Source organism: Balaenoptera ricei, chromosome 10 (genome assembly GCF_028023285.1).
Source record: "Balaenoptera ricei isolate mBalRic1 chromosome 10, mBalRic1.hap2, whole genome shotgun sequence".
Taxonomy (NCBI): Eukaryota; Metazoa; Chordata; class Mammalia; order Artiodactyla; family Balaenopteridae; genus Balaenoptera; species Balaenoptera ricei.
The window spans coordinates 26,445,483-26,461,140 of record NC_082648.1 but is presented as its reverse complement, the minus strand read 5'-3'; the positions used below and the strand labels follow the sequence as shown (position 1 = coordinate 26,461,140).

General features: G+C 40.1%; 1 protein-coding gene across 4 annotated transcripts in view; it reads left to right on the top strand.

The window, feature by feature from the left end:
- Positions 1-15,658, top strand: part of DENND5B (DENN domain containing 5B) — a 214,622-nt gene that overhangs the window by 197,539 nt on the left and 1,425 nt on the right. For 3 of the 4 annotated variants that reach the window (XM_059935599.1, XM_059935600.1, XM_059935598.1), the window contains 7 exons: positions 885-1,030; positions 2,665-2,783; positions 3,940-4,127; positions 7,877-7,959; positions 8,174-8,300; positions 10,320-10,494; positions 12,058-14,658. In XM_059935599.1, coding sequence (XP_059791582.1) covers positions 885-1,030; positions 2,665-2,783; positions 3,940-4,127; positions 7,877-7,959; positions 8,174-8,300; positions 10,320-10,494; positions 12,058-12,241 — 1,022 coding nt within the window. In that variant the 3' untranslated portion in view covers positions 12,242-14,658. Of the gene's footprint in view, positions 1-884; positions 1,031-2,664; positions 2,784-3,939; positions 4,128-7,876; positions 7,960-8,173; positions 8,301-10,319; positions 10,495-12,057; positions 14,659-15,658 lie in introns of those variants that run through there. The other variant, XR_009505338.1, reaches the window with a different exon arrangement.

The following is a 15,658-nucleotide window of genomic DNA, read 5'->3' as shown; positions in this document are numbered from 1 at the left end:
ACCAACCAAAATATTGATTCTACCCTGCTTTAAAAAAAAAAAAAAGTATGGCTCTGAGGGATAAAAATATGCTAATGTGTTTGAGCCATCCCCATTTTTTAAAGGAAATGGAGGTATGTGTAATGCCTGTGTGGTTTACACATTTGAGCAAAGGACGGTGATAGGACAGTGACATCTAGTGGTGTGCCTTTTGAAGAGCCTTCAGAGGGGAAAGATTTCTTACAGATCCGTTTCCATATCCTGATTCTTTCCCTGGGGCACCACTTGCACATGAGTCACCTTTCCAAGTTGTAGTTTATAGACTTCATATTACATCCAGAATGGAGGTGCTGTTGTTTATTATTCTTGGCTTTGCCTATTGGACTGTAAAACTGGGATGGGAAAGTTCTGAAGTGCAGTGCTTTTAAGGGTTGGCCAAGAAAATCAGCAACAAGAGGATACTATCCAAGAAGTCATCTACCACCTTTTTTTATATGAAACCATACCAGTAACCATGCTCATTTATACTCGATTCTGGAACAAAATTAATAAAAACATTAAAACAATGAAAATACTATATAGCACAGTCACTGTTTATGTCCTCAGAGATTCTGGTGCTAATGCCTGACATTGTTTATAAATGTAGTGGTGATGATAAGCATGTCATGTACACATGGTGATGTATATGTGTGGAAACCACAAATATTTGGACTTTTGGCTTATAAACCAGAACTCATCTTTCTAGACTGGGGGAGGTTATGATCTATCTTTTTGTTTAAGTACATCTTGATAGATCATTAAAAAACATTATCTGTGAAAGCCAACCGAGTTCTTAATATATATTTGTTTTGTTATCAGGAGAATTTTATTGTAATTTTGTATTAATTTCAGCATTTTTCTTTCAGTGATTCCGTATAGGTCAGTGATCATTCCCATTAAAAAGCTAAGCAATGCAATCATCACATCGAACCCTTGGATCTGTGTATCAGGAGAACTAGGAGACACGGGAGTAATGCAGATTCCCAAAAATCTCCTCGAAATGACTTTTGAAGTAAGTTCAGCTAAAACCTTTCTTAGCACAAAGTGTCATACATAGTTCTACACAATGATGCCAGTTTCACTTTTTCATTTTTCCTTGAGTCAAATAATATAAAGGAGTAATTAAGCATGCAGGATCATTTTTGGGATTATATACCTAAAGTTGTCTTGAACACATGAATTTTTGTATTTTTATTGTTATTTTAATTGTTAAGCTCTATTTTTCCACTCATAATGGTGCACTTTGGGGCTTTGCCAGGTCCTATTCCATAATTCCCAGTGCCTAGCACAGAACCTGGCAAGTAGAGAACATTCAAGTAAATGCTTTCCCCACAGTGGTTCTCTTCCAAACGGTAAATTCACCCTGCCTGAACCTAGACAAAGGGACAGGGGAGCTGCTATCCATGCTTTTGGTTTTTAGACCACGTGGTGATATTTATAAAGTGATTTTGCAAAAATATACCTTTCACTATGGTAGTCAGTTTTCAGGTTTTACCTGGTGAAGTACTTCCATACTTTTGAGCCCACATGCTGGTTGATCCTGGCACGCAGGAAGAAGACAAACAGCTGTTCTTGTTTCAGGAGGGAAGTGGTGCTAACTGAAATGTCCTGTTCTCATGTTCCTTGGAGTCTAGGAATAGCAGTTTCCACTCAGAGTCATAACACTGCCCAAGAGCTTATTTTGACACCATCTATCTAGTGGAGTCACAGCCATCTGTATATAAAAGATTAAAATCCTTGGCTTTTCTTTGACTACCAAGTACGGAACATAAACTGCATTATAAGTCCCATCATTGCTGTTTCTAGACTCTCACATCTGCCTACTTCTTTCCATCTCTGCTGCCACAACTAATTCAAGATGCCATCCTCCCTCACCTAGATCGCTGTGATTCAAAGACGTCAAAGATACTAGCATCTAATTAAAGCTAGTAACATCAGAGCTATGAGAACTCATAGCTCTGATGTTCCCAACCATACATAGTCAGTTGGGGTCTATGATCTTTTATCAGAATTTAAAAGTCAGAATTTAGTTGACATTTATTTTCACCATTCCTATTATCATCGCTTTCTTTTGTACTTGTCCACAAAGGGTCAGGAAGGACGCTAATAACCATGCTTTTTTTTTTTTCTTTTTAACAATAGCTTCAAAGACTTCTAGGTGAGGTTTGAAGTCAGTTCTGCCTTAGTATTTTATTAGAAGCAGAAAAGTAGTCATGTTGGTGATATTTTGTATCTATAGTTGTTTCTCTGACCTCTCTGTAACTAAATCTAAATAGCATCCTTTTCCCACTTCTTGGGATCCTTCTCATCCTTCATAGGCACAAATGACTGACTCTGCAGTGTTTCTGGGTTCTCCAATTAGAAATCTTTGTTCTTTCCCCAGTGTTCTTCAAGTACCTGTTTACATCTCTACTCTAGGGCATTGTGCAGTCCCCCTCATTTGACAGTTAATGTTCCTGTGTCTCCTGTCTCATTAGAAGGGATCTATTAGATGTGAATATTTTTCTCTAGTGCACAGCAGAACACATTATGCAGAGTGGGTCCTCTGCAGTTGTTAAATTGGGTGGAATCATGGCGCCACTGCTAAAGCTGAGAGGTAGCAGGAAGGGATCAGGTACTGAGTAACCTGTGGTCCTGTCCCTGCAGTGCCAGAACCTGGGGAAGCTGACTACTGTTCAGATTGGTCACGATAACTCAGGACTGTTAGCCAAATGGCTAGTGGATTGTGTCATGGTCAGAAATGAAATCACAGGACATACATACAGGTAAGTAAATGTCCTTGGGAGCTCAGACTTCTTTTAAGACTCTTTAGACAAGAAAAGGTTTGAGAATTGTTTTCATTCCAAAGCTTTCCCGCTGCCTTCTGAATTTTAGTTTAGTTTTTTGGGTTGTTTTGTTTTTGTTTATGTCATAACAAAATTGTGTTATTTTGTTCCGAATACAAAATTGTCTCCAAAATACTTTTTTTTTTTTTAAGTCACCTACTTTATTTATTTATTTATTCATCTTTGGCTGTGTTGGGTCTTCGTTTCTGTGCGAGGGCTTTCTCCAGTTGCGGCAAGCGGGGGCCACTCTTCATCGTGGTGCGCGGACCTCTTCACTATCGCGGCCTCTCTTGTTGCGGAGCACAAGCTCCAGACGCGCAGGCTCAGTAGTTGTGGCTCACGGGCCCAGTTGATCCGCGGCATGTGGGATCTTCCCAGACCAGGGCTCGGACCCGTGTCCCCTGCATTGGCAGGCAGATTCTCAACCACTGCGCCACCAGGGAAGCCCCAAAATACTTTTAAGAAACTGATTGTGTTTGCTGCTAATGCTTAGTCCACAAATGTTGAAAAAGATTGGTGGAAGTCTGATAAAAAAAGGACACAAAAAAGAAGCTTAAAATAATATCAGTAAGAGGAAAGCTCTTTCAGATGCTCCCGGCAAAGCCAGCACTCTTCTTTGAGAGCATTCTCCTCTTTTCTCCTATAACTTAACTCCCACGTTAACATCTAGTTTGAAGATATTGTTGTTGAACCTAACCCCAGAATTTTAATACAGACGAGGTATGAGAAAATATTAAAGAATTATTTTAATTTGGTGATAACAATTTATTCTCTTTATATAAGAGAGAATATCTTTAGTTTTCAGAGACTCATTCTAAAGTGCTTGGGAGTAAAATGTCCTGTTGTTTGTAATTTACTTTAAAATACTTTTAACAAAAAATAACAATGAAGCATATGGCAAAATGTTATGTTTAAGTCATAAGAATATGGGTGTCTCTTATACTTTTCTGCTTTTTTACGTGTTTGAAATTTTTCATAATGAAAAAAGCAACCCACAGGCACTAAAATGATGGGCTTCACCCATGGTGCCATTTAAAAATTCTAATTAAAGCTAGTAAGATATTGGTGATTCTGAAGTGTGTTTCTGTCCTACCAGGTTCCCATGCGGGCGGTGGCTGGGGAAAGGCATTGATGATGGAAGCCTGGAGAGAATTCTCATTGGAGAACTGATGACGACAGCAGCAGATGAGGACCTGGTGAAGCAGTGTCGGACTCCACCCCAGCAGAAATCACCCACCACGGCCAGGAGACTAAGCATCACCTCACTGACGGGAAAAACTACCAGTAAATAGTTTTTTTTATTTTCCAGTGTGTCATGTTGCAGGCATCATGTAGCCATTTCATAGAAAACTGTTGTATTAATGAATTACGGTAAGGAGATTGAAAAGAAAAAAGCTGAGGAAAATTAATTTGAGAGGAAGGCTTTAAGAGTGGGGAGAGAGGGCTTCCCTGGTGGCACAGTGGTTAAGAATCCACCTGCCAATGCAGGGGACACGGGTTTGAGCCCTGGCCCGGGAAGATCCCACATGCCGCGGAGTAACTAAGACCGTGCACCACAGCTACCTAGCCTGCGCTCTAGAGCCCACGAGCCACAACTACTGAGCCCACGTGCCGCAACTACTGAAGCCCACGCACCACAACCACTGAAGCCCATGCTCTGCAACAAGAGAAGCCACCGCAATGAGAAGCCTGCGCACCACAACGAAGAGTAGCCCCCGCTCATCACAACTAGAGAAAGCCCACGTGTGGCAACAAAGACCCAACAAGGCCAATAAAATAAAGTAAATAAATTAAAAAAAAAAAAAAAAGAATGGGGAGAGAAAAAAGGGGGAAAAATAAAGCAGGACATTAACAAATAATTAAAAGCCTGAAGAATTTAGATGTTAAAATCCAACAAAAATTGCATGCTTCTGTTTTAATTAAGCTTTGGAAGTATGAATAAATAATATCTTGCCTGAAACTTAAAGGAGGAATAAGGACAGTTACATGTTACAGTACTCCCACATCTAGTTATCCAGAGCCCCTTTTTCTAAGAGGAATTCTAAAAATTCCTCTCCCTACCCCACCCCCAACTTCCTGTAGAAGTGATAAAACAAAATACTATAAAATAGTGAATTCTGTGGATAGGATACTATGTTCATATGCCATTTTGAATAGTACAATAAACTTCTAATTTATACTAATGTGGTCTTTAATAGGCTGAATAATGTCTCCCAGGGGTGTCAGATTTTAATCCCTGGGATCTGTAAATGTTACTTTATTTAGAAAAAGGCTCTTTGCAAATATAATTACGTTAAGGAACTTGAGATGGGGAGATTATCCTGGATTATCCAGGTAGGCCCTAAATGCAATCACATGTATTCTTATAAGAGGGAGGCAAAAGGAAATTAGACACACACAGAGGAGAAGACAATAGAAAGATGGAGGCAGAAATTGAAGTGATCCGGCCACAAGCCAAGGAATGCCAGAGCCACCAGAGCTTGAAGAGGCAAGGAGCAGCTTCTTCCACTGAGCCTCCAGAGGAAGTGCAGCCCTGTCCACACCTTGATTTCTGCCTGGTGATACTGATTTCTGACTTCTGCCTTTGGAATTGTGGGAGAATAAATTTCTGCTTTTTTAAGTTACCAAATTTGTGGTAACCTAGTACCAGAACCACAGAAAACTAATAAAGAGGCAGTATGATTTAGTGAAAAATCACAGAAGTTTATCAGTGAAGTGGTTTTATTTCAGTTTATAGACAGTAACCATGAGTAGAATAAGAGGTACCTAAGAGGTCCTTAGTTAACTAACAAAGCAGCTTCCTTAGATATTATTATTCCATATCCATTTCTTAGTACATAGTAATATATTAACTATTAGAATGATACAGTCTAAAAATCTCCCTTATTCTTTCTCAAATGATTCCCTGTATTCATAATTCTTCTCTGCCTTCAGAAGTAAATTTAACACACACACACACTAGAATAGCTAAAATAAGGATAGAGAACAGTGGAATACTCATATATTGCCAGTGGGAATGCAAAAGGAAAAACCATTTGGCAATTTCTTTTAAAGATATACATATACTATCCATACACTTGACCCAGCAGTCCCACTCTAGATATATACCCAAAAGAAATAAATACATATATCTATACCAAGACTTGTACTCAAATGCTGCTAGCAGCTTTATTCATAATAACCAAAATGGAAACAACCCCAGTGTCCACCAGCTGGTGAGTGGAGAAGCAGATAGTAGTATATCTAGTCAGTGGGATACTATTCAGCAATACTGTGGATATATCTAACATCATGGATGAATCAAAAGTATTATGCCAGGTGAGAGAAACCAGACACAAAGGACCAGACACTATATGATTCCATTTGTATTAAATTCTAGAAAAGGCAATATAATAACGATGAAAAGCAGATCAGCAGTTGACAGGGGTTATGAGCTGGGGAAGGGGATTGACTGAAAAGGGGAATGGGGGAACTTTTGGGGTTGATGGAAGTTTTCTATATTATGTCTATAGTGATGGTTATATGTCTATACATCTGTCAAAACTCATCAAATTACACACTTAAAATTGGTGAATTTATTGTATGTAATACCTCAACTATGCTGATTTAAAATTAAAAAGTGGATTTCAGTTCAGTCCTTCCAAATTATTACAACTTGTGAATCAGTCCAATTTCATGGGGTATTAATGTTTTGAGAGGCCTTATCCCCCACTTCTGGTCATATTTTCTTTCTCAATAAGCAGAAAAATTTAAATAACGTGAAACTGAGAGATGGGTACCGTGGTGTTTTTTTCACAGTGTGTGCAAGGTGATATTTAGAGAACTAAACACTTCAAATTGGTTTCAAAATAATGCTGATCAGCACAGGGTTCATTCGAAATGAATAAAAGCTTTCAAAATAGATCTTCATGTTTAAAAGAGAAAGGTACAAGTAAAAAAATTACTAGGAGCTGGAGATGACACAGTATCAGTCCTTCAGTTATAAGAGGTTTCCATTTTAACAATTTTTTTGCGTTGCTATAGAAAAAACTTACTTGAGTCTTACCTGGAAAATGTCTTATGCAAGAAATCCTCCAGCAGTATGAATTTAAAGATTCTTAAATTCTAGACTGTATAGCATGTCATTTATAGTGTGATATGTGAGTTTGATTTAAGAGTTAATCACTACAAGAAAAGACCAATTATTTAATTTTTCTCTTGTTACTTACTTCTATCCATGGATGAAACTTGTTTACCACCTTTTTTTCTTTTCCGTCTTTTTCTCCTTTTTTTTTTTTTTTAATCATTCTTGGGGTTTGGGAGGCAAAGGTGCTTTAGATTCCATTCAAGCAACCCACCAAGCTCTCCCTCAGGAAGGGGGCCTAGGTAAGCAAGTACTGGCTGAGAGAATGAAGCAGTGCCCAGATGGCCTAACTAGCCAGAAAGAAACAGTTCTGGGCTTCAGGCAGGGTGTCCCCATGTACCTGGCATCTTTAAACATATACCCTTTACTTTTAAGACAACAGCAAAGCACAAGATCCAAGTTAGACATTCAGAGCTCCAGAAGCCTTGGTCTGTGCCTACTAAGGACTCGGAGGTAGGTGGGATAAGGGGTACCTGAGGAATGATGCTGTGGGTCTTTCCCACCTCTCTCCTTAGATCTGAGGACTAGCTAGCACCTTGTGACAGGCACCATGCCGGATGATTTACACCTAATATCTCATTCACTTTTCCCTGTGACCCAAGAGGTGTGTATTTTCCCTGTTTTAGATTGAAGAAACTCAGACTCAGAGGAAGTTAGAGAATTTGACCAAGGTTATGGATTGCAAGTGGTAAGGCTGGGATTTGAGTCTTGGGGGTCTCTTGGTTTCTTCTCCATTGTGCCAATATGCCTCTCCCTTGGCCAAACTGGCCAAGGCAAGTTTCATGGAACCCTGACAAGCCAGCCTGCTCTGGTGAAGTGTTTCCACCACAGGCAGGCACAGTTGATGTCCTGTAGTACTTTGGTTTATTTCCCTTGCATGAGAATTCAGCCATTATTGATTATTTTTTAGAACCCAATGCTGGACAGATCCAAGAAGGAATTGGAGAAGCTGTGAACAATATTGTGAAACATTTTCACAAACCTGAAAAAGAGGTATGATGGGCTGTAAAACTTAATATGGTAGGATTTTTAAAGCTGCTTTATACATGATACATAAGACAATAAAAGGTGCTTTAATTTTCATTTGTAAGCTTTCTAATAGCTGCAAAAGATGCTTCATAGCTACTCTCAGCACTTGTTCCTCTAGTATTTTTCTTAAACATCGAGCAAGAGCTTATTCTCCGGCACTGTGTGTTGCGCTCCACAGAGAGGAAGCCTCACTGTGTTGCTGTGTGGAGAGAGTGGCTTAGTTGCAGCACTTGAGCAAGTTTTCCACCATGGCTTCAAATCTGCTCGCATCTTTCACAAGAACGTCTTCATCTGGGACTTCATAGGTAAATTAAAGCTGGTGTATGTTGTTATAAGGTCATCAGAATGTTTCTTAGAAAACTCAGGAAGACTCAGGAATTTGAGTGAATAAGAGTTATTGATAAGGGTGTATGTTTTTAAAAGTAAATATCAAATAAGCAGTATCTGTGCTTTTCATTCAATCAACAAATATATATAAATGTCCACAATATTCTAAACAGTATTCTCAAGATATACATATGTTCAAGATATACATAAAGGTAAAAGTAAACAAAACACAGAAATTCCTATGGTTGACAAATTTATAATCTGGTAGGGGCAAACAATACACAAAAACATAACAGATATGCAATTCATCTGATATATTAGAAGGTCATTGTTGATCCGGAAAAATGGAGCAAGGTGAAAGGAAGTGGAGTGGGAGCACTCTTTTAATTGGGGTGCTTGTAGACTTTGTTGACAAGGTAACATTAAGCAAAGACTTTAAGGAAGTGAGCCTTGTGAATACGGGGAAGAGGGCGCTGGAGGCTGAGAGAAGCGCCCGGCAGAGCAGGCTGGGGCTGTGCTTGGCCTTGCATGGGGCAGCAGGGATGTCGGTGTGACTGGAGCGGAGTGAGGGAGAGGGGCTGGGATTCGGAGGAGAGGGTGTTTACTGCCAGAGCCGCTTGTGGAGGGCCTTCTAGGCCTCTGGAAGCACTTTGTTCTTTGTACTGAATGGGATGGGAAGTCCTTGGAAGGCCTGGAGCTAAGGAGTGACATGATATAATCTACGTTTTTAAAGGATCACTCTAGTTCTGTGCTGTCCAGTATGGTAACCAGTAGTCACATGTGGCTATTTAAATTGGCTTAATTTAAATTAAATTTAAAATTCACTCCCTCAGTCACACCAGCCCTACTAGTGGCTGTAGAACTGGACCTTGCAGATGTAGAATATTTTCATCATCATGGAAAGTCCTACTGGAATGCACTGCTCTAGCTCGCTAAACTTTGTATTCTTTATCTTGCTATGCAGCTTCTTCTACAATTCCCAGTTTCTTTAACAGGGAGATTAATCATTTCATGTTTGTAAATAAGGCCTGGATGAAGTAGTTGATTTTATCCAATAACTTTTAGACAAAGAAAGGAAAGTTGACAGAGCTAGGCCCCCTAGAGTGGGTTGTTGTTTTTTCTTTTGGAATGCATAGACTCTTACTGCTCCTGCTTCTGATATGTATATACATAACTCTTCCTCAGATTTTTTTTTTTAATAAATTTATTTATTTATTTTTGGCTGCATTGGGTCTTCGTTGCTGCACACAGGCTTTCTCTAGTTGCAGCGCACGGGGGCTACTCTTCGTTGCGGTACGCGGGCTTCTCATTGCGGTGGCTTCTCTTTGTCGCGGAGCACGGGCTGTAGGCACACGGGCTTCAGTAGTTGTAGCATGCAGGCTCAGTAGTTGTGGCTCGCAGGCTCTAGAGCGCAGACTCAGTAGTTGTGGTGCACGGGCTTAGTTGCTCCATGGCATGTGGGATCTTCCCGGACCAGGGCTTGAACCCATGTCCCTTGCATTGGCAGGCGGATTCTTAACCACTGCACCACCAGGGAAGTCCCTCTTCCTCAGATTTACTGAAGCAGTTCCATTTCAAGAATTTTGTTGCACAGTGTTAGCCAGCCGTTCTGTAACTAGAACAAAGGGCGCCACCTCAATGGCTACCATGTCTTTGCTACTTACTCTTAGAAGGCTCCAGTCTTAACAGACAAGTTCATGGGTTTTTTTTTCTTTGCTGTCAATTGCCATTTCTTGAAGGTATTCTAAAGAGAGTAAACTTTCCAACCGTCTGGAATGCAGTCTAGATTAGAAAATAAACTCCTGGGAGCATATTGTTCTACCATGAAACATGGGCCTCTAGAATTTATTGTGAAACCAGTGATAAAGTAATGGTTTTGGTTTTAGGACTGGCTATAATGCAGTGTCGTTAGTATTTCCAGAATAAACCAAGTGATTCATCTTTTTTTATTTGAAGTATTATGTGTATTGTGATATGACTCTGACTTCCTTCTCCAGAGAGAGCAGTTGCTTATTTTGAAACAACTGACCAGATTCTAGACAATGAAGATGATGTCCTCATTCAGAAATCATCCTGCAAAACCTTCTGCCACTATGTAAATGCTATTAATACTGCGCCCAGGAACATTGGGAAGGACGGCAAATTCCAGATTTTAGTTTGCCTTGGAACACGGTATTAAGCCAGTTCTTGACTTTCCCTATCTTTGTCATATGTTGAGCAAGAATTTAGAAAAGATTATACCAGATCATGCCCCTTCCAAAGCTCTCCCTTGGGTTTCTTTCGTACCAAATTTTGTGAGACTCCTGTTTATTGGGTGCTTGCTATGTGTTGGGCAGTATGCTAAGTACTTCACATACATTAGCTCATTTAACCCTCCTATCACTTCACCACCACCACTGCATGAAGTAGCAAGCGATATCCCCACTGTATAGATGAGAAAATAGAAGGTAGAAGAGGCATGGATAAGTTAACAAACTTTCCCAAGGTCACACAGCTAGAAAGAGGCAGAGCCAAGATTTACACCCAGTCGCACTCCAGAGCCCAAAGCTCTGAACCGTTACACAGTACTGCACCAGAGGTGGGTGGGTAAGTAATAGGTAGATGGGTAGATAATTAGACACACCAGCACCTTCACACATATATAGTTCCTCTATAGAGCTTGTATAGTGTGTACATGCTACCATGTTGCTTTAATTTTAATACATTGCGGAATTCTTACTATCTGAGTAATTCTTACTATGGAAAGTCTTCTCTTTAAGACAGTTTCCTACCCCTTTCTTTTTTTAAAATGACACATAGGAGCTGTACACGCCATTAATTTTAAAGCGGCTCTCAGAATTGTAAGAAATGAACCCCATAGACCTTTAGAAGATTTTTTTATCTGTGCAATGTTTGTTTTCTTCTAAACCCCTAGAAGCCCCAACAAGAGGTGCAGGATGGCCTAGCTGCCTTGTCGTGAAGCGCAGTGAGAGGTGCTCATTGAGGCTGTCCTAGCTACTTAGTGACACATAGCTAATGTCAGTTTAATCAGGAAACACTGAAGGTTGAGATCCTGTCCTCCTGAAACAACTGGTTAACTGAGCTAAGTTCTGTATTTCTTCTTAATAAAAGCTGCCCAGTTTCAGCTGTGTATTTTTTACGTTCCTTTTGAGTATGATCCTTATCTCCTTTTATCGCTTTACTGTTCTGATTTATTAGACCAGCGCAACCCCTCTTTTGGTTTATAAAATCTACTTAATGTTTTTCTGCTTTGATTTTGTTCCTTACCTTGTAATGTTGTGTAAATTAAAAAAAAAATTGCTAGTCCCTACGATTAAATGGAGACTTTCTTCCCAAAAGGTCAGTATACTTCGGCATGCTTTGCCACAGATGTCTGATTAACATCCCTGTAAAAAAGAATACAAAATGGCATTCTGCCTTTTTTTTTTTAAGTGGTAGAATCAGAATAGAGAATTTCTTTAATACATCTAAGTCCTTATGGCCAACTTGTGCAGACCCACTTTTAGAATCTGATGGGTTTCCTCGTTAGCTTACACTGTCTCCTTACCTTATCTTTTTAACCAGTAATTATCCAGCTACTTGACTTTGGTTTTGTCTTTGGTGACCTCAGAGCTTGGCTAGATTTTTTCCCCATCCAGTCCCACACCCACACCTTCCCGTCAAAAGCTCCAGTGTGTGCCTTGTTCTGCAGCGAGGGCAGCAGTGCTCAGGACTTGTTTCTGTTTGGGTCTGTAGGGATCGCCTGCTCCCACAGTGGATTCCACTGTTAGCCGAGTGTCCTGCCATCACCCGAATGTACGAGGAGAGCGCCCTCCTGCGAGATCGCATGACCGTCAACTCCCTCATCCGCATTCTGCAGACCATCCAGGACTTCACCATAGTCTTAGAAGGCTCACTCATCAAAGGAGTGGATGTGTAACCCAATTAGCTAGAAACTCTCAGTCCAGACCCCTTGTTCCTGAACCTTCCCCAACGATGGGGACCGATTTGGACTTGTCTGACAAGGTAGTGAGTCACTGCAGGGGGCAACACACCGTATCCCCCAATTTGAACAATCCTGACACTACAGACAAGGTAAAATGCTGTATTGTAGTTCATTTGAACCTGGAATTTAGTATAAAATAGAGTATTTTCATGTGTTAGATGTGTGTAAATATGCTCTCTTCTTTGAGAAATTATATTACTCTAATAAGATAACTTTTCTTAGATTGAATATTCCTGTGACTTAAAATAAGTAGCTTAAAAGTATTGGGAGTTGGGGGGGAGAGGAGAAAGAGTGGTGCTAGTCAGGAAGAAGCCAGTAAACATGTAAATACAGTGCAACCGAGTGGGGCTTTTTTTTTCCTCCAGGTATCACAAAGGAACTCAGAATGCATTGTTATGTCGTAACCAGCCGTCCTGGTGTCTGATCCTTTGTATTGTGAATGTAAACAGCTTTACCTACTGTAGGGGATAGTAGCCCTCACTTATAGCTTTTAAGTTTCACATGGTTTCATACGTTTGAATTGAGCCACTTTTCCAGTCTTTTGGAAAAATTTTTCCGTCAGCACAAGATATGATTCAAATATTTTAAATACTGTACCCCAGGAGCTTGGCTAAACTGGAAAGAGAACACACAAAGCCCTGAGAAGTGTGTTAACTTGTGGGATTATAACTTCTTTACACTTTGGAAAGATTAGCCTAGACTAACTTCATTCTTGGCATTTTTATTCTTGTTATTTGAGGTACTTTGGGGAGATGTGAATTTCAGAGTGTTGGCCTCATGGTCTTAAGAACTGCAAACAGCAGTTTGATTCTGTACTTTTAATTTGGCCATCTCAACCCTGCAGTGGTCCCTTACCTCTTAAGGATAACCACAAACACTGTCTTTGTTTGGTTCCAATCACCCGCCTCCCCTCGCCCGGTGCCCATCCCCCCTCAGGAAATGGAAAGAATGTTTAAGAAGGAGGAGGGCTCTGTGTGGCTTGGAATGTTTTTGTGAAAGTATTTGTTGACCATGATAATGCAAATAACAGAAGAAGAGAGAAAGAATGAACCCTTTCTGGGTGTTTCAGGGCAAGCTTTATGTTCTTTTGTAAGCAGGGGTGAAAATGTAAAACAACTGGCCCAGAGAAGGTACAGGCCAGTACTGACAAAATGGAAGCAAAACAAGAGGCAACAGTTTTAGAAGACCAAACATTGTGAGTAACTTTCCAGTTTGGTATTTTTTAAGGCAGTTAAATAAATTTGGTATTAGCTCGTTACCTTAAGTCTTCATCTTACGGTCAGTCCTGTAAGTCTAATTAGGCATTTGCATCTTGTTAGCAGGGAAATTGCCTCAGCAGAGCTCCAGATTTTATTCCCAGTTGTGGCTGAGAAACAAAGCCATGGCCTCTCAGGACCCTTGTGTAATCTGAGGGTCCAGGCTTTAGCCAATAGCGTTGTTTACCTTTTTTCCTGGAAGAAGAAACTAATGAAACAAGTGCCTCACTCCCTTTATCAAACACTGTATTCAGCCAAGGCACACGCGCTTTTAATACGAGACTGAGTACTTGAGGAGGGTAGGGAGAGTTGAAGGCAGCATTTAGAAACCCGTGGAAAGGGTTTAAGAAGATGGTTCTGGGTGACCTGGGTGGACCAGAAATTTGTTTGCCTACAGCTAAAGTTTGTCCACAGTGATATGGCTGTTCCAGGGACATGGAAAGTCTGTTATGGGAGCCATCCAGCACCAGTTTCACACTAGGCACTTACTGTTTCAATGATGAGAAACCATAGCGTGATCCAATCCCGGATTTTGTTCTTGTTACCTTTTCCAAAGGCCATGCTTGTGACACATTCTGGGCAAACAGAGAGATGGCTTAGGTTAGCAGGCTAGAATTGAGTCATCTAGTCTAGCCTTCTCATTTTACAGATGGGAACACTTAAGGGTCAGAGAGATTAAATACTTACCCGCACACCTGGGCAGTGACAACACAGAGTCTAGAATTCATGTTTTTTATTACACCAGGCTGCATGAGACTGGCCTTCAAGGCATTCATATTAATAGCCTTTCTCCCCTTGGTTGTTTATTCATCCACCTATATAGGTAGCACAGGGATTAATATTCATTTTAACAAGTTGTCCTTAAGTTATAGAGAATTACACCTATTATAAAAAGTAGGAGCAGGAATTCTCTGGCGGTCCAGTGGTTAGGCCTCCGTGCTCTCACTGCCAAGGGCCCGGGTTTGATCCCTGGTCAGGGAACTAAGATCCCACAAGCCTCACGGCGCAGCCAAAAAAAAAAAAAAAACTAGGAGCAAAATTGGATTTCGGACCTGTGAATAAAACCATTACTTTAAAAAGTAATACCTGCCCAAAGAGTTATACCTAAAGTTTCATCCCACTTTCTGTTGTCTGACTACAGTAGCGAAACGACCAATTTCAAAAGAAGGAATCACACCAGAACTGACACATCCTCTAGAATGCTACTAGGCCCTTTAGAGTGGTCACCTTGGGAGTCCATATATGTATGCCAGTGATAAAGCCAGTGCTCCAGACAGCTGGGGACCTTCTTATGAGCTGCCTGAATGACCTACAGCCCATTCTTTTGAATACTGCCAGTGGTGGGAAATGGTGGCCTTTCAAAAGAAATTTAATATTTGGAAACAACAAAAAGTCCTTAGGTTACAAGTTGATGAATGAAAAGGATACTTAAGCAAAGTTTGGAGTCACATAAGAGTAACTTTCCAGTAACACAATTCTAAAGAAATAAGACTTAGTTCTTACATGGCTTATAACTGTCTTTGAGCCAATATCAAAATATTTTGAGCAGGACAGTAGCAGAATCCTTAGAATAAATGTACATAGCCTTCTAAGCTGACTTTTGAAAGTCATTCAGAGGTATACTTTCTGCTCTGTTAACACTTTATTTTTTTTCCTGTTAATACTCTAAATTAGTATATTGCTTTATCATCACACTTCAAAGTTAAAGTACATAAAAATCAATTTTGTAATTGACTTTTTTTTCCTCAAAATAAATTAAAAGTAATGCCTGGAATCATAATTAGTATTTTCACATAATAATAGCTTAAGAAGAAATTGTTTTAAAATTAAATTGCCAAAAATATTATCTCTTGAAACATTTATCTTCCAAGTGTTTTTCAAATGTCCTGAAACTCCTAATATCAACCTTGGTGACATAGTGGCATTACACCGACATTGGTGTTATGTGTGAGACCCTGAAGCTGTGCCCTGTCTGGGGGCTCACCAGCGCCTTAAAAATGACTGAGGCTCAGTGTGGAGTAGTATAAAATAGGGTTCTCAGTGGGGAAAAATGGGCTACTGAGAACAAAAGGAAGGCTTCCCAACCTTCTCCACC